The following is a 20,000-nucleotide window of genomic DNA, read 5'->3' on the forward strand; positions in this document are numbered from 1 at the left end:
TGGTTCAAGTGTGACAAAAGTCCTAAGGCCTTGGACCACTCTGATGAACACTCAATTTTTTTATTTTATTTTTTTTAAATGGGTTTCGGGACCCGAGGAGAGGATGAATTACATAGCTTGCTGCAATGCATTCTTAGTATTTTTACAAAATTTCACACCTGTGATGCCTAACGCTGTCTAGGTAGGCAGCTCACCGAGGCTGGGAACAGAGCTATATTTGTATTCCCCAAAGGAACTGAAATACCCACTTTTCTCAAGGGCACAATAGTGATGGAAAAGTTCTGTGATTAAAGTGACTATTGGATTAAATCCACTGTCTTTATGTTAGCAGCCCAGATCCATAACCGTTAGACCATAGACACCCCACAGACTCAGGGCATAGGTGTGCACTCCAGCTAGAGGTTAAGCGCCAGTCCAAAGGTTTTTTATGTCCTTTCCCACCAGGCATAGACTTTAGTATAGATGTGTGAAAAGAAAAATGACTCTGTAGGTGAGTTGTGTTGTTCCATACATGCCCAGATCTGCCCCCAGATGGAATCAGCATGATGCCCTATAAAACTCACAGCCAGTGTCAGATGGCACCACGGATGGTGCCAGTATGAACCAGTCTGACCTTACAGCTGACCTTACAGTGGCCGCACAGAATTAATTCAGTGTACCACAATGCTGTCTGTCAAAGCTATGGTGAAGGCTATGTGATGATGTGGGGCTATTTTAATTCCAAAGGCCAAGGGAACTTTATCAGGATGCATAGTATCCTGGATCCATGAAGTAACTGGCCTTTAAAAATAAAAATCTGCCTGCCTCTATGGGAATTTAACATAGGGGTGTCCAAACTTATGCACCCTGTATTTTAAGGAAGAACATTTATTTATTTACAATACATTATTCATTCACAAAGAAAATTGGTGTCCTTAAAGGTTGGATTTTTCCTATTTTTTTTAATTAAGGCATTAAGTTCAATTTCCAAAAGATGATTTTTTATTCCTCTTTTTAGTCAACTTTAGCATGGGTGTCTAAACTTATGCATAGCACTGTATATATATATATATATATATATATATATATATATATATATATATATATATATATATATATATATATATATATAGTACCAGTCAAAAGTTTGGAAACATTACTATTTTTAATGTTTTTGAAAGAAGTCTCTTATGCTCATCAAGCCTGCAGTAAAAAAAAAAACAAAAAAAAAAAAACAGTAATATTATGAAATATTGTTACAATTTAAAATAATGGTTCTCTTTTTTAATATATTTTAAAATGTAATTTATTTTTGTGATGCAAAGCTGAATTTTCATCAGCTAGTACTCCAGTCTTTGGTGTCTTATGATCCTTCAGAAATCATTCTAATATGATGATTTGATACTCAGTTATTATCAATGATGGAAACAGTTGTGCTGTTTAATATATTTTTTTGGAATACTTTTTTCAGGATTCATTGATGAGTAAAACGTTAACAGCATTTATTCATAAAAACAGCATTTATTCAAAATAAAAACATTTCTAACAATATAAATCGTTATCATCACCTTTTATCAATTTAACGCATCCTTGTTGAATTAAAGTACTAATTTCTTAAAAAAAAAATAGTTATTGTTCCCAAACTTTTGAACGGTAGTGTATATTGTTACAAAAGATTTCTATTCTGAATAAATACAGTTCTTTTTAACTTTTTATTCATCAAATAATCCTGAAAAAAGTATCTCAGGTTATAAAAAAAACATTAAGCAGCACAACTGTTTCCAACATTGATCATCTTTGTTACTACTAGGCCTAAGGTGTTTAATTTTTAATTCATTTATTTTATAATTTTGTAATTTAATTTATTTATATAGGCATTAAAAACTGTTTTGCTACATATGAAATATTAATTGCAAATGTCTTCAGTTCATGAAACTGCTTTGAAATTTTTTTTTTGACTCTGCTCTCGGTTTAATTAAGTGTATGATTATGGTACGGTGCTTTTGAAAATGGGTTGTATAATTTTCGTCAGGTGGAACAGGGGAAAAAAGACACACAAAGAGCATATATTTCCACGGGGTCTTTGTAGCAGCTGAAGAAAGTCTGCCGTTAGACATCCTGGCCGGAAAAGAACAGATCGTTAGCATTAGTTGTCAAGCTAATTAACCTTTTGAGGAAGGAAATGCAAATGAGTTATTTCAAAATACGGCTTATACAATAGTGAATCCCTCCATACAATATGAGCCGCAGGTTTTACATAGTAAACTGTTTTACAGGTTAAGCACTTACAACTAGCCTTCAGAGCTGAACATGTCATTGTAGCCTATGGCTAATTAAGGTTTGACTACATAAAAGCAGATATCTTTAATTGCATTATTATGTGTCTTCATTACAAAGCTGCTCAACTGTTCAGAGTTTGAATGAGTGAGACATCTTGGAGTCTTTTGAGTCTCCTTCATTCACGTTCTAGAGACAGTGGAGTTGTTAAAGTTGCTGTAAGTGATTTCATGCGTTTTACTAACTTCTGCCTGACTTTGATTTTACTGACAGACTTTGAATTAGACCGCCACAATCTCTTCAACCTCGCCATCCTAAAAACATGTCAAGAAAGCCAACTGCTCTGTTTTTTAATTGACTTAAAAGCATGGGTTGCTCTCCCGGCTCTTTTTGAGATTTTCACAGCATAGTGCAGAGATGTTTATGATTTCTCAGAACAGATATATTGTATCACCTGGTCAGTTCATGTGTTTTCTCTGATCGGATAGCTATCCAAACGTAAAAAGGCCAGATTTAAATCCAGAAATGTAATCCACTTCAGGAGGAGGTGTGAGACACATTCCAGATGAAACTGTGCAAGTGTAAACGCATCTGGTTGTTGAAACCACATAGCCTATGTACATTTTATTCCTCCCAAAATATTAAAAAATAAACATATAAGAGCATGTTATAGGCTATATGACAGCGCTACTTAAACATGCATCTCCGCAGATGAGTAGCTGAGTATCTCTTCAGAAAGCGCAAACTGCAGCAAATGAAACTGAAGTGGAAACTCGCAGACGCTTAAAACACAATCAACTCCATTAATAGTAATGAGACTCAATGATCTTACCAGTGCTGGTGCCGCTCTCTCTCCTATTGCACTCTTTGATCTGGAAATTAGCTGATGATAAATAAAACGCAGCATCTTTTTTTTCTTTCATTAAATATTTAGTTTGACTCTGTAATATGTTGGGTGTGAAATGTAATTCCAAATTGCTTGACTAAAATGGATTCACTTTAAAGTTCTCTTTGGATAGATGGAAACGTTTCATGTCACGGAGACGTTGGACACTGAGCGGACCGAATATCAGGAGAAATGGAAAATCCTCTTCCTGTTGAGTTCTGAGTTTAATGGGTTCATTCAGGCTAATATGATAAAAACCCCATAAAGCACATTTGATGAAGTCTTGAGTGGTGTCTCGTGTATGAATAGAAGGTGGGAAAACTCCTCGGAGAGCAGCTTGACTTCTGGAGGTGTAGTAATAGTCGGCCCTCACCTCCGCGACGGAGGAGTAAACGGCTGGTTTTCAATCTGTCTCTGTCTCTCGCTCTCATCTGCCGCTGTGATTCTGGGAACGCTGGTTCCTTTCTTTGTAGTTCTGTGAGCAGGAGCAATTTTCTCCATGGGTAATGGGGAGAGCATGCTGGGAGTGATTTCATCTCCTCCATATCAGATTGATATCAGGATGATTGATTATATGATGTTTGGAGAAAAAAAAAGAGAAAAGGAAAAGAACCGTGAAAAAAAAAAAAACTAAAACCTTGTTGTGTTTTTCATTGATCTATTTCTGTCTTTTCATTCTGCTTTTGGCTTCTGCATTTGTGTCTTATCTATTTATTATAGTGTTATTATCTTTAATGCATAGACAAAAGCTAGAGTAAAAAAAAAAAACAAAAAAAATCAGTAAATCAGTAAGACCGTGTGTTTTCGTTCCTTTTCTGATGACGTCAGTTTGACGGCTTGGGTTAAACACGCTTAACCACTCCCCTCAAACCGTTAGTCTGCTATGAGTGAGAGATGGAGAGGAGGAGCGCTAGAGTAAAACCCTGCTCTCTGTTCAATATTCCCTTTACGTCACAACACTGGAGAAAAGTCGTTTGCAACTTACGGTTCACGTGGACTTTAATGAAAATGTAGTCATTATTTACTAGTTCTTCACACTTCTCTGATACATGAAACATATATATATATATATATACTGTACATAACATTACCACTATATATTTACCAATGTGTATTGAGCACTATATCCTCTGTGATTGTGTTCTCAGGGTCTGTTGACATCAGGTGTAGATTTTGAGTCTCTTCCCGCCGCTCTGTCGTTGCCAGCGGAGTCTGGCCTGTATCCGGTGACTCTGGTCGGAGTTCCACGCACCGCAGGCAACATCACTGTCAACGGTGAGTTTTACAACACCTCTAATCAGAACTGAAGCTGAATATCCAGAGAGAAAACAATGATTTTTTGATCAATTGGGAATTGATTGGGTTGTGAATATGTATTCTGTTTTTATATTATTAAGTAAAGTAAGTAGGTAAATGGAGTTGTTTTTGAATTCATCAGTATTCTAGTGTTTCAAAATCAATGGACCAGTGAGGTAAATAAAAAAAAATAATAAAAAAAAAATATTTTTTTTCTGAACATTTATTCTGGTTCATAATGGTGTAATAATGCAGAGATCAAGTCAAACTGAAAAACAAGCAAAGTGTTTCTCTGCTCGAATAAACCAGCTAAATATCCTCTCATTAAAATAGGATAAACTCATTGATCCCTGTTATGGTCATTCCAGCATTTCTTAATGTCTACAAAGCATGAGCGTGTTTCGGAAGACTTTAATAAGCTCTAATTGCCTCCAGATCGTTAGTGTGGTCTGTGATTATGCAAGATTTTTAAATATGATTTTGACTAATATAGTTTGTTGTGCAGGATACCACACGTCGGTGTTCGGGGTGAGCAGTGACTGTCTTCTGGAGGGTCTGGTGGGGGTGAAGAGCAGCGGCTGTATGGTGGAGGTGGTGCCGTCACTCCCACGACTGCAGCTCTGCACGTCCTTACCGAGGTTCAGGCGCTTTTCTTCTTAAAAATATACAATAATTATAAGGCGATTTAATTATATCACATTCTCTTATGATAATATTTCAATTGCTGTAGCCTGCTCGCAAAACACAGGTTTTATAGAGATGTCACTTTGCTCAGTGCTGTCAAATATCAGAGGAAGCGTTCAGGTGGTTATTCTCAGCCTCAGACAGCATGCCCGATTGCTCATGGAAAGCCCACGGACCGCCTGATGCATATTGAACACAGAAATAAAGTGCTGGCAGGAAATCTGTTGTGATTGGCTGGCTGCTGTTGGCAGGTTTTGAGAGTCAGGATTGCAGCGGTTTTTATCAGCCCACCAGATAATAAAGTTTTGCCGCAAAATTCATGCCGTTGATTCTTTGAAACATATAATATATTATTGATTGAAAACGTGATCGTTTGAACTATTTCGTACCACACTATTTCATGCTTGTAGGAATCATAATTTATATAATATCATTTATTTTTGTCTTTTGGCACCAGTGCCAACACCTTAAAGTAATTTTTGGGTGAACTATCCCTTTAAGAAAAGACAGGCTTGACATAGCAGTTGAGATTAGGCATTATGTAGTTCTGGTGAGGAGGAGGAAAGAGAGTAAAAATGATGCGGAACAGTGTGTGTGTGTCTGTGTGTGTGTGTTTTAGGCGAGCAGGGGATTCTCGATTCTCAAAACCTGCAGGCAATGTTTTTTTTTAATCAACTGGTGTTTTGGGGTTTGTTGGTGGATGTATGAAGTCAGTCCTCCTCAAGTTCTTACATGTGTACAGTAGAGGATACACAGGTGGAGTTCAGTCTGTTCCTCAGAAAACTGTAGTGTTAACTTCAGAAGACTTTGAAAATAGCTACTTTTACACTGCTTTATGCTGTTTATTTTTTTTTTATTTGATGCTGCATTGCTCGAATCATGTTGGGAAAATTTATTTTTCAGGCTTGTCCAGCTAATGGTCAATCATGTTCTAGTATTAAAGGTGGTATCAGTGATTTCAGGCCCAAAAATATTTTTATCACATTCATCTAATCTTTCCTAACGATCCGCTAGCTGCCCGCCCCATAAGCATGCCGTCAAAAAAACGCGTCTCTGTAGGCAGCCTAGGCTCTGAGATCTGCACACAAAAACAAATGGTTTAGCCAAACACTCAAAACCAAAACAAATAGTGTTCCAACCAATCACCGACAGGGGGAGGGTGTTGTGAGGTTTTGAGCCAGCTTTTTCTTCAGCTCTGACTTCGCGTGCAGCCGTGCACGAGCACAAAACCTCACAACACCCTCCCCCTGTCGGTGATTGGTTGGAACACTATTTGTTTTGGTTTTGAGTGTTTGGCTAAACCATTTGTTTTTGTGTGCAGATCTCAGAGCCTAGGCTGCCTACAGAGACACGTTTTTTGACGGCATGCTTATGGGGCGGGCAGCTAGCGGATCGTTAGGAAAGATTAGATGAATGTGATAAAATATTTTTGGGCCTGAAATCACTGTTACCACCTTTAATCAGCAAATGATTAAAATGACAAATGGCTCTTTTAATCTCTACAGACACCATATTGAGTTACGATTTCTGGATTCAACAACATTATAAAAATGTATCTTGGCACATGTTTTGGGTCTGTTTAGATTTTTACATGAGAACAATTTTACGTACTTTTATGCAGTTATTATGACGATAAACTTTCACCCTCTTTTTTCACTTCTTCTTTAAAATGGCTTGTTTGAGACTATTTTGGCAGGCTGGAGACTCTGAAAGATCCCAAAGCACCCAGAGCTAATTACAGTAATTCCTTATAGACACGCACACACACACACTGCATTATACTCCGTTTGACAGGATTGTCAGTCATTTTAATCACATTTAGCTCTGCAGGAAAAGCTGCTGGAAACATATTTATTCTCGAGTACATTCCAAATATTATTCTTCAAACTTAAACGAATCAGTCTGAAATGACATTCAGAATGCAATGAAATGAAATTAGTTGATTTAGTGTGGCTCTGCTGGAATAAAGGTTTGGTCAGAGACATTATAAGGAGGAGGAGATGTATAAAATTGAATGGAACAATTTGTAAGTCCAAATATGGCAGCTGTATAAATCCCCCCTTTCAGTTAAAAGTACCAGCTATCATAGTTTATTTACTCTAGAACGTGCATATGAATTAAGTTTAGCCAACAGTTTTGTAGATTTTGGCTTTTCCTGTTCAAGTGAACTGAACTGTTTTTTCCTTAAGTCAGTCTTTTTTTATGACATGCAAATTAATTAATTCATGGACATTTTTTGTTGTGAATTGATACTTCAGAAAACAAAATGTTGAGGCCTTCATTTTGATCCATCCACACTAATTTTTTCACTTTCTTTTGAGCTTCTTGAAGGGGCACTTAGAGTCAAACTTTAGTGCAAATGCTTTTTGACAAATCTATGATTTGAAGACATGAAAAATGGATTAAAACCTTTAAATGATTGACTAAAGGTTTTTCAGACACTCTGAGTGGAACAAACAGCACAATTGAGGAGAAACTGATGGGACAGAACAGTTTTTAAATGGCCCCTGCCTCAGGGTGTTCTCTCTTTTTAAAGACTTTTGATTTTTCATGCACAAAGGTGAATCTGAATTTTTGCAGCATGCTTTTGCACATCCTCATGATTTTTTTTTTTTTTTTTTTCTCATTCAACTAGAAGCGTGTGTGGCATTGCTAAATTAGAGGTGATATAAGGGGACAAGCCACATGAGAAATCACTGAGGCGAAGCCCTAATAAGGCGATTGACTCTTTTAATTGAACAGCGGCTGTAGGAAAGAAGGTTCCACCTTTCAATTAAAAGAGTCATTGAACTTATTGACATCGTCATTGGCTGGACTTTACAATAGTCCTCTAGGGTGTGCGCTATCTGGACCAACATGAAAATACATTTAGCAAGATTTTGAGCTAAATAAGCAAATGTTTTGTTTGTTAACGTTATGGTGACATGTAATCGAAATGTAAGCCTGGTAAATAAATCTGTTTAAAAGTTATTAATTTTCTATTAAAGAACTTCATTGACTAGAAAATAGCTACCCAAATGTATCTGACTGTGCTATTTAACTTCTATCTGTCTATCTGTCTGTCATATCTGATTTGTCTATCTTTCTTTATTTAAGAACATTAGAGATGTAAATGCATACATCTAATTTCAATGCAATGAATATGCAAATGAATAATTGATTATAATAGCTATAATAACACCCAGTGTTTTATATTAATTTATTTGGCAGACACTTTTCTCCACAGGTGCACTCTGAGATTCTCGTTTATTATGCAAGGCAATCAAAAGAGCTTGTCTATAGTAAAAAGTTCAACTTTTTAAAGTTAAACTAAAAGTAAAAGTAATTTAAAATGTAATTTTTTTCACTGTTGTAAATTGCCCCTGGATTTACGTTTGTGTCTTCAGAACGTCTATGGACGTTTTTTACATTTAGCATTTACAATCATATAAAAAATGAAATATAATCAAATTGTGACAATTTCATGATGCCTCACATACTTTAATAAAGAATCACAACTGAGTTGTTGTCAAAGCAATTATTTACACCCCCAATGAACATTTAATGATTTTAGTCTTTGTGTTTTTTGTCTCGGCCCAGGTCGGCTCATCTGTCTAGTGAAGACCTGTCCACTAGCGTGTCCCTGCAGCTGTTTAATGGAGAGACCCAGCAGTTGACCATCACCCTGGAGAACATCGGCACAGAGACGCTGAACACGCTGGAGCTGACGTCCAAAACTCTCAGCACTAAAGGTACACAAAACATACAGTCTAAACACCATCTCGCTCTTTATCGCGCGGTAAATGCTCCGTCGGTTTTGATACAGCGCACGTCCTGTTATGGGACGGCGGTTCAAAGGCTGCGCTGATTGTTCTGAGTTCGTAATAGAGTCTGTGCATTAGTCTGATCACTCGAGCCCATCTGAGATTCCTTGTGACTCCACTGTTTTGATGTGCTCTCTCTTTGAATAAAGACGTCTGCTTTTACGCACATTCGTCTCTGCGTCTTTGTGGATGGAAAATAAGACCACATGATGCTCTTAGTGGTATTCCACACACATGCGAACATGAAAAGCGTTGTCTTTGGACTCCATTTCTCGGTGTGTGTGTGTGTGTGGGTTCTCTAATCCCAGTCAGCTTTCAGCATCGGTGACTGAGCAGGTGGCCGATGCAGGCACCCACACACGCACGCACACTCACACTCCTTTCTTTGAAGTTGATGTGGAGCTGTCCTTTGACTGAGCCGTGTGTGTGTGTGTGTGTGTGTGTGTGTGTGTGTGTGTGTGTGTGTGGATGTACTTAGCTGTACTATGATGGATTTGGCCCCAGAAAGAGCTAAATCTGAGATTGTTCCTATGAGAACATTTGTGAATGTCTTTAATTGGAAAAACGCAAATGGATAATCACCAGTAGATTAACTAGTCGGCCAACAATCATCGAGTCGATTAGTGAGGTTTATGTTGTTTTGACGTTTGTATTCAGCAAAGATGATTCAGGCAAATTAATTAAAAGTGACAGCAGAGACATTTATAATGTTACAAAAGATTTCTATTGTTGTGTCTCAAATAATTGCTGAAAGAATCCTGAAAAAAAGTATCACGGTTTCCACAATAATATCAACATTGATGATACAATTGTGTGTTCATCATTGATAATAAAAAGAAATGGGTTACACTTTATTTTACAATACGTGTCGTGTACTTACAGTGTACTTACGGTGTAGTGATCTAAGAAAGCACTGGTAATATAATACAATATAACTACTTGGGTTAAAGTTAGGTTTAGGGATAGGTTCAGGGTTAGTTCCCTATTATTATCCAGTTATTGCAATTACTATTATAAGTACATAGTATAGGGAACTGGACTGTAAAATAGAGTCCTACCAAAAAAACAAAAAAAACCAAAAAAAAAAAACCACCAAAGCACCAAATATGAGCAGACTGGAGTAATGGCTGATTAAAAGACTGCATAAAATTCAGCATTGCATCACAGGAAAATATTACATTTTAAAATAAATTCAAATAGAAATCAGTTATTTTAGATGGTAATATTTCACAAATTACTGTTTTAACTGTATTTTTGATAAAAAACAAAAAACAAAAAAACCTTTGAACAGTATTGTATGTGTATGTTCCACAGTGTTTTAATTTAGAAGTTAATGCCATTTTTAGTGACCCACCACTAAGGTTTTTTGGGACAACTTATAATGTTAAAAAATACTCCAAAATACGCTGTTTTTACATGCAAACTCCCCTGAGAGGTGCATCAATTTTGGGCTTCAACTTGAAACTTAATTATACCATAGCATCCTTATGACATAGTGAACCAGTGGTTTATGCAACCCACTGAGTTGCTTTTTGAAGCCGTTTTGCACATAATGTAATAATTTTGTGAGGGGTTTCCAGTGTGCTGTTTTGTTGTTGCTAGGTTGTTAGTGGTTTTAAGCATGGTGTTGTGGGTAGTTGTGAGGTGATCCACCCTCAAGTCTCCGTGATATTCTTGTCTTTAGATATGACTCTGGATCTTTCTGTAGTGTACGTCTGTGGGAGTTTTCTGCCATATTTATTGTCTGGCAGGCAAACATTGCAGAGTTACACTCCGAAGTTTAATAATTCAAGTTCAAATCACTGACCTAAATTATGAGCAATAGTAATAGTGATGCTTGACTTGGTAAACACTACTAATAAATAAATAAATAAATAAAAGCACCGAAGTATGAATTACTATCACAAAATGGAAGAAATTAATCAGAGGGTGAATGCTGAAAAATATGTATTTTCCAAGGGGAATGATTTTGTGTTTTACTGTTATGTTTTATGTAAGAAGGTCTGTTAAGCTTCAGCGGCTCTATCTGATGGGACATGATTTCAGAAATAAGAAAATAATGAATATCTTTTCACACATCTCATGTTTTTTTGGGCAGCACCTTGATGTGTTTCTCTACATTCAGGAAACGAAAAAGAGAGAAGTTTGCTGTTGAAATTTAGACAGATTTTCTTAATAAATGTAGCCTAAATGATTGCATTGTCATGTTCCTACTAGTCTCAAAGAGTCAATCTTTTGATTATTGGCAGGTCTGGTCCACTTTGCTGGTTATACTGGCCAAGAATTGCCCAGTTTGACAGGAAAGGTTGTTTTTAATTGCTTAAATCAGATTTGTTTGGGTCACACCTGGCAAAACCCCTGCAAAACGCTCCTCTGTGGTTTGCAAGCAGCCAAGAAACTGGATTTGAACTGCATTTTGTTGGTTATTAATGCTGAAAGATATGGATTAAGTGCAGCCCAGGAAAGCTTTACCAACCCAATGGAATATTTTCATGGCACGAATTTTCAAAACATCCTTAGGGTGAGTTCACACACATTTGTTTGTATATCATCTCTTTCTTTTTGGAGTTGAAATGAGAGAGAGAGAGTGAGAGAGAGTGAGAGTCAGAATCTCCTGAAGGCTGCAGTGGGACTATAAATATCATGTCTAGTTTCGTACTAGCGGTTGACATGGCCAATGGAAAAGAAACCAGGAGAGAGAAAAAATATCCATGAATCGTGTCCCATTCGGATCTGGAAATGTCAAAGCGCTTGCCGTCCCTGCTGTGCATAAACCAGGATCCCCAGACACTAACTAGCTCACCTGTCTGTTTCACAATTTGCTTTTTTATAACTAACCATTTCTAAACTTGAGAAATACCTAATGTCTTAGGAGCCAGGTGCTTCAGTTAAGTTATTAAATTATCATTACTATTCATACACATTAATATCCATACAAATAAAGAGGTACCAAACGCCTCATCCTAAAATAGGAATCTTTTTATATATATATTAATAAAGCTCATCTAAATGTAGTTCATATTTTATTTATTTGTTATTGTTTATTTATATATATACACGTTTAGTAGTACATTTAATACTGAAATGCATTGACAAAAATAGTCTAATATCATTAAAAATGTACTTTATTTGAGTGTGTGTGTGTGTGTGTGTGTGTTTGCTGAATGCTAATTAACGTATAATTTCATTGGCTTAACAACATCTTAAGGGACTCAGAGACATATTTCAATCAAAAGTAAGTTTGGTAGTGGAGGGATGAGGAACAGGAAGTGGATTTAGACAGGAAATAAGAAGCCAGAAGCTGCTGTGGTTTAATTGAAGAAGGTATTTCTGGACAACAATGATTGAATTCTCATCAGGCCACTTACTCTCTACATGCACTTACCGTAGTCTTTCTTTCGGTTTTTATTTCTTATTGTCTCTTCCTGTCTTTCTTTTTTTATCTCTCTCTTCTTCCACAAATTGCTCAAGTGAATTGTCCCCATGGCAAATTACCCTCATGTAGAAATCAAAGTGGTTCTTTATTGCGGCATGAAGCTAATGATGTTTTCTTCCTTTCCTCAACACTCACCAAACATCCACAATTATCTTATCCTGTCTGCCTTTTGGACCGTCTCATTACAGAAAACCTCTCCAGTGGGAGCAAATAAAGACTTTTCCTGTTTTTTTGTTTAGTTTTTTGTGTAACCATGGTATGATACACCATTATTGTTGTTACTGTGTTTGTCTTTACCTGAACTACAGTCGTTCACAAGCTGGTGTTGAACTTAATAAAGAGGTTATTCAGTGCTGATAGATGGGAAGATGTATTTCCAGGTTTGATTTTGATTAATTGTATGTAAATGTTCCCTTCATGCAGTGCATTTTTTTTGTTTGTGTTCTAAAATTTCTAAAGTGAATGAGTAAACTATCCAAAGGATTCGGGCTGAATCATGAACGGATGTAAACTGAACTGCTAACTGTTTTAGGATGAATTACAAACCAATACGGACTGAATCATGAACCCATTCGGACTGAACCACCAACTGATTCTCCTTGAATCACCTTGACCGATTCAAATTAATTCACAAACTGATTCTAACCTGTTTAATTACCTGTTTAACAAATTTATTGAAACAAAAATTGCCTAATTGTACTAATAAGACCTCAGTAGTGCTTTCAACCATGATCTGCTTTGGACTGAACAGCTAAACTTTTCAAAATTACCCTGATCCCATTCTGACAGGATCACAAACCTATTCAGGCTGAACTACAAACTTATTTGGACTAAACCATGAACCAATTCAGACTGAGCCACCAACTGATTCACCTTGAATCACAAATCGATTTAGACCTTCAGTATTGGCTTGCCCGTTTGACAAACTAAGTAAAGCGAATCGACTCGAAAGAATGATTTGGTCACAAATCAGATTATAAACAGCTGGCAGAAAATACCGAACACCAGATCTGATTTCTAAGGTATTTCCAGGTAAATTGCGGTGTGAAAATGCCTTGAGTGTGTCTGTCTCTCACCTGACACGTTTAGTGAGAGGATCTGTCCATGTTCTCGCTTCTTAAGAAAGGGCGACTGTGACAGAAACAGTCAGCTTCTGGACATGTCTTTACCACATTTCTTTCCTTCTCACCTTCTTTCTTGTTTTCCGTCCTCTAGTGAGTCTCTACAGGTTCTTGAGCGCTCAACTGCAACCCAAGCCTGTTTTTCAGGCAGCCTAAAGGCAAAGGAACACACACACATAGTCGCTTTCCTCCATCGCTGGTAGAGCCAGAAACCGGCGTTGTAGTTGTCATTGAATATGACTGAACAGAAAGCTGAGGAATAAGATATGGGGATGGACCGCATCCTGTGCCGCCCACAGCAGTCTTTATTTATGCCACCTGATACAGAAACCTCCATACCTGTACCCATATGCCGCTATATTTCACCCCTGACAGCATGTTCCAAATGAAAAATGAGATTTCTCAGGTCTTTGTGGTGTTGGAAGAAAACATTTTCCTCCGTCTTTGTGAGGATTGCACCAGCGTTTTCTTTTGTTAGTTAACTTCAGTAATTACTTTGGCTGGAGTTTTCCTCTTTCGACTGAGCCCTGGCCTCAAAACTCATAACCTGATTTAGCTTTCTACATTGTCCTGTCTTCCTACGCGCATCAAAACAGCAAGAAGGGACGCAAGCATAAATCCCACTGCCAAACTTTATTTTCTATAAGCTCAGCATGGAGTCAGTCTCTCTGGGACGGACGTTTCTGCAGTGTGATGTGATGCAGCTTGACTGAAGTTCATTCCAGTCCGGTGGAGACACAAGGACGTGCACTTCACTTTTTTAGCCGTCCCCGTTATGATTGGCGTCCTGTTACGCTGTCAAAACACGCACATGTGCTCACGTACGGGTCATGACCCACTGGTACTGGTCTCGACCTGGCTTCTGTGAGCAGATCTGTGAATCACTTGCAGTTTTGACTCTTGCCATCTCGATTATGTTCAAGTGTGTCGCTTCACTTTTGGTAGTTCCTTGTTTTCTTGCTTCATGTTGATTTTGTTTTCTTCTACTCTCTTCCTTTGGGAATGCCTCAGTGCTCAGTATGTTTGAGGCTTCATCTTAACCTTTGCTTCTTTTTCAGAGTGGAAACTTACTTTTTTCAAGCCAGGCAACAAGAATATGCACAGTAACGCTTTAGTTCAGTCAGTCAACATTAATTAATGCATTAGGTATCATTAACTAACATTTATTTATGTATTTATTTATGCATTCATGCATGCATGCATTTATTTTTGCATTTACACTTTAATTGATTTATTGATGCATGTATATATTTATATATGTATATATTCATGCATACTTTATTTGTTACAAACACAAATTATCTAGGTTACTGTTAATTTATATTCTACTATGCAATTAACATTAACCAACATTAAAAAATGCTAAAAATAGGTTAATTTTAATTTTACGTTAGCTATTGCATTAACTTTAGTTAAGAAATGATCCTCCTTGATAAGTATAATCTATCTGTGAGTACATATGGAACATTATCTTAATCAAAAGCGAATTGACTGTGAATAGAGATCTGTTTAAGACTCAGAATCTCTTTGATGATAAAAATAATAAAATGCATAATAAAATGCATCATGGTTTCCACAAAAAAATATTAAGCAGCATAACTGTTTTCAACATTGATGATAATAAAAATAAATGTTTCTTGAGCAGCAAATCCGCATATTAGAATGATTTCTGAAGGATCATGTGACACTGAAGACTGGAGTAATGATGCTGAAAATTCAGCTTTGCATCACAGGATTAAATTACATTTTAAAATACATTAAAATAGAAAACAGTAAATTGTAATAATATTTGACAGTATTACTGTTTTTTTTTATCAAATAAATTAGGCCTTCATGAGCATAAGAAGCTTCTTTGTGTATTTAAATTCTGTTTTCAAACTCACCACACACAGAAAAGAAAAGAAATGACACCTTGCACTTGAGGATAGCACATTGTGCACATTGTGTTATAATCCCCCCCCCCACACCACATTTTTTATTGTTGATTGTTCCACATCGGGTTTTTTTTGTGGTATCATCCACTCTCCGATTGGACCTCATTCTGACCAACTCAAACACTCCAGACCTGACCCAGGTTGCACTACATCCCACTGGTGAAATGCTGGGTCATGCTGGAGCAGTAGATCAGCAGCTCTCTGTGGGCTGAAGGAAGCTTTGAACGCCGCATGCCCCTGTAGCTCCTGCCAGCACTCTTAATTAAAACAGATTGCCTGACGCTTCAGTTAGCTTAAACACTACTACTATTCTGCCTAGCCTAAATACTCTGCAGCATTAAGATGCTGACTAATGTTTCAAGGATATCTGAAGTTCTTACATTGCAGAAGAATTGTAAAATCTTTATATATTAGCACACAATCAGGACTTTCACATAACCTGGGGTTAAATATCTTTCTCAAGAGCGCAAATGGCACATAACCTTACCAACCAAGAATGCAAATGTTGAGCTCTCTTCACATTGTGTCAAGCTTGGTATTGGTTCTTGCATGTCTCATCGCTAATTGTAATATGACATGTCTCACGAATGAGGGTTTTCATTGTTGCCTAAACTAATCCTCTAACCGCTACACCGCCCCACAGTGCACAACAGAATTGGTATGAAGCTCGGTAAAGGCTTTAAAAGACTCTGGAGTGTTTCAAAAGACTCTGAAAGGATTCCAGAAAGGCCAGGGGAGCTTTTCTGTGCACTCTCCATCCATGTGCATACACAGATTTGCTTGTAAGAACTCTTGTGTGCGATGCACGCGCTGCCTTCAGGGGCTCAACCAGCATGTAGCGGTGGATGGTCCAATTAGGGCCTCTAATTACCCAGCGGTACTGTAATACTGGCTTCAGAGCCACGGTTAGGAGAAAAAGCTCGCGCTGCTCTTATTGTTGTTGTGGTCTAAGTGCTTTCATTATCTTAGCCGAATTGGAAGAAGCCATTAATGTCACAACTCAGTCAGGATATTGCTTTTGGTTCATATTCATCCGTGTTTTCTGAGGATAAAACACATTTATCATCAACTTGTGACCCCTGAGGTGTAGAGTCTTTGCTAAATGAGTTGTGTAACGTGTATTTTATGCTTCTCCGTCTAGTTCAGGCTATTTTTACCACAGCACGTAAGAATGATTGGAAGAGTGTTCTGGATCAATGACGTCCATGTTTTAAATGTCACCCCTGATATTTTTGATACTGCTTGCTTTAGTCTCGCAGACCAATAAAAGTTATTTTACAGAGGTTTCAGTTCTTAGTTTTATTATGATGACATTGTCTCTCATATCTTGGTCTAGCACTTTTTCTTTCTTTCTTTCTTTCTTTTTTTTTTTGTGTTTTTTTTTTGGTGAGACAACTATGAAATAGAGGAAAATAATCACAAAATGTATTTGCATTTCCTGAAAGAAATACTGCTAATACAAGGCAGCAGAAGAATAATGTTAAAGTTGTTTTGTAAAATTATACATTGTGTGATGTTGATAAATAATAAGCAATAAGCTTACTAGAAAATACCACTCATTTTAGCCAATTTAAGTGGTGAAATAAAAAGTCGTTTTTAAATATTTAATTTAATTTAATTTAATTTTATTTATTTTTTATTTTTTTTTATTTTTATTTTTTTTTTATTGCTTGCTAGCTAACATATTAAACGCTATATTTCTATTGCCCTGTGGCGGCACAATAATAAACCCAGTGATAAAGCATTTCTTTTGCTCTTCACTTTGAAACCAAAAGCTTCATGTCTTTGCTGGAAGTGAAAAAAGAGAAAGAAACATGAAAAATCCTGCCCAACATGTCCTATTTATTTGCAAAGTCTGAACTTCCCAAGATAACTTGGAGTCAGTGGGAGATTTTCAAACATACAGAGAAGATCTTGCATATTTGTACAAGGCTTTTGGAATTCTTGGAAAGATTGTGTTGGCGTCCAGAGACTCGTGAGGTTCTGGATGGAGAGGATTTGGATTTCTGATGTCCGTGGGTGGTTTTGGATAAAGGCCAGTGATGGATGTAGAAAGAGCAGATGGCTGCATGTCTGAACTAAAGGATGGAGGCCCACGAGGAGCAGCCAAGGTCACCATGAAGGTCACCGAATCTCACACACAGACTGAGCCGTTTGGGTTTAAATTGGTGGGTGTTGGCTGCAGCACCTTTGAAACACTTTATCTCTCTCTCTCTCTCTCTCTCTCTCTCTCTCTCTCACACACACACACACACACACACAGCGGTTGTTTTGGCTTGTCTGCAGCATGGTCTCCTGTAGCCCGCACAAGCAAACAATGAATAAAATATGAGCAGAGAGAGCTCTGATGAGACATCTGTGTACAAACACACGCACTATAGTTTCTCCCTCAGACAAAGAGCGCAGAGAGACCAGTGGGCAAATGATGCATTCTTAAACTCATAATTTGCATGCTTATACTTTGCACTTGAATTTTATTATAGTTCACTAACAATGAAAAGGTTCATACTTTTGACTGTACTCTAGGAAATTCATGCTCTTAAAATATTTTATTTCTTCTCTTTTAGGTTAATACATCTAAATACTTGCATCTTAAAACTGTTGTGGCAACTTCAACCTTTACACACTTACGACTTACGACTACTTTAAACAGATTTTTTTTTCTTGCTATTATAAGTTAACAAGGATATAGAAAGGAATTGAATTTCATGCAACTGCAAAAAGACCTTTAAAGTTTAAAAACTTAATCTTATAAATATAGTTTGTATATTTTAAAGTTTTATCTTATAAAGTGAAGGTTTTATAGACCATGGACGGATAGATAAATGGATTAAGAAATGGATTGATAGACAGATTGATGTATTGACATATGGACATGTCGGATAAACTAATAAATAAATGGATAGACAGGTAGATTGATGGATAGATGGTTGGATGGATGATCAAATGGGCAAATAGATAGACAGATGGACAAAAGAATAGATGTATGAATGGAGATGTATAGAGTATGGATGGATGGATGGATCAGTCGTTCTACCTGTCTTTCTTTCTGACTCCATATGGTGTTCAGTGTTGGCCTGGCTGTTTCTGTTTTTTTTTTTTTTTTATATATATAGATGTATAATTTATGACCTTGGTAGTCGCAGTCTGTTTGATATCAAGCTGTGATTGATGGATGTCAGATTACATCATCTGTCAGACATTTTTGAAGTTAGCGATGATGCTTTTCCCTTTGACAGTGACATTTGCCGTGTATAACATATGGTGCAAGATCAGGCAATGAAACTGTTTAATAACTAAGTTTGCTCAAACCCTCACCCCAAGTATAAGTGCATTCTGATTAGACTTGATTATAGACTTATGACTTTCACCTGATGGAGAAAAAAAAGTAGACTTCAGAGATCTGGTGGGCTCTTTTGACCACCCAGAACACCCTAGCAACCATGTGGAACACCATAGCAACCACTCAGAACCAGTTGAGCCGTTTAGAAATTGTGTTGATGACTTTTGCACTGGCAAACCCCACTCACATTTACTTTTTTTTTTTTTTAAGTAGTGAAAATGTAGGCAGTGATCTGTGGGTTTGTATGTAGGAGAATGAGTGCGACAGATATCAGTGTTGTATGGATCACTGCACGTGAAACTGTGTCCAGCTCTCCGTGAGAATCTCATGGCTGAAGCAGTGACCTTTCTCTGTCTAACCAGGCAGACACACGTTTAGCTCAGGGGTTTAGATTTGTCCGCTGTGTGTGTGTTTGCGTGTCTCTTTTCTAGACCGGAGAGGAGTTCTTTCCGGGACAGTGGGAGATGATCAAATGAATGAGACTGTGTTGCTTTCACTTGCACTCACAGCATGACTCTGGATTTGCATGTTTTGAAGGATATGACAGTCCTTGCAAAGAAGCAAAAATAATAATGTTGAAGTTTTAGATACTTTTTTTAAGAAAGGTAGTGGATGTTGTGGGCTCAGACCTCTTTATGTGTGTATTTCTCCTCTCCATAGAACTGTTAGAGTATTACTTAATCGCTGAAATGTTACATCTTCAAGTAATTTATATCATTTATTTAGCGTGAATATTTCATTTTTATATTTTTTATAAATATTGCCAGAGCTAAAACATTATTGTTGTTATTATTATTATTTAAAAATATTACTAGAACTAAAACATTATTATTATTATTATTATTATTATTTATGTATTATTATTATTATTATTTATTATTATTAATACCTTTGGCTTTTATTTTTATTTTTATTTTTTTTTCAGGGTTACATTCTTTAAATATTTCTACAACTGAAGCACAGCCACAGATCATAAGTCTAGATTTTCCACTGTCTGGTTTGCATTGTGTACTCAACCTTAAAGGCGATTAAAGTGAATGCTTTTAAAAAAAAAAATTAAATAAATCTAGTCAAGTCAAGTCACCTTTATTTATATAGCGCTTTGTACTATACAGATTGTTTGTTTCAGAGCAGATTTACAGTGAAAACAGGACAATGATGCATTTCAACTGTTGTTCTGCTGAAGGCAGTTTAGTGTTGATTCAGTTCTGTTGTAAATATCATCAATTATTAAATTAGTT

The 20,000-nt window shown here is 36.8% G+C and overlaps 1 protein-coding gene across 2 annotated transcripts in view; it reads left to right on the forward strand.

Moving 5' to 3' along the window:
• The window catches only part of trappc9 (trafficking protein particle complex subunit 9), a 210,469-nt gene that overhangs the window by 60,811 nt on the left and 129,658 nt on the right, over window positions 1-20,000 (forward strand). For both annotated transcript variants that reach the window (XM_081376983.1, XM_081376982.1), the window contains 3 exons: window positions 4,291-4,417; window positions 4,944-5,076; window positions 8,702-8,853. In XM_081376983.1, the coding sequence (XP_081233109.1) occupies window positions 4,291-4,417; window positions 4,944-5,076; window positions 8,702-8,853 (412 nt within the window). The remainder of the gene's footprint in view (window positions 1-4,290; window positions 4,418-4,943; window positions 5,077-8,701; window positions 8,854-20,000) is intronic.

The sequence above is a fragment of the Scardinius erythrophthalmus genome, assembly GCF_964197995.2.
Source record: "Scardinius erythrophthalmus genome assembly, chromosome: 10".
Taxonomy (NCBI): domain Eukaryota; kingdom Metazoa; phylum Chordata; class Actinopteri; order Cypriniformes; family Leuciscidae; genus Scardinius; species Scardinius erythrophthalmus.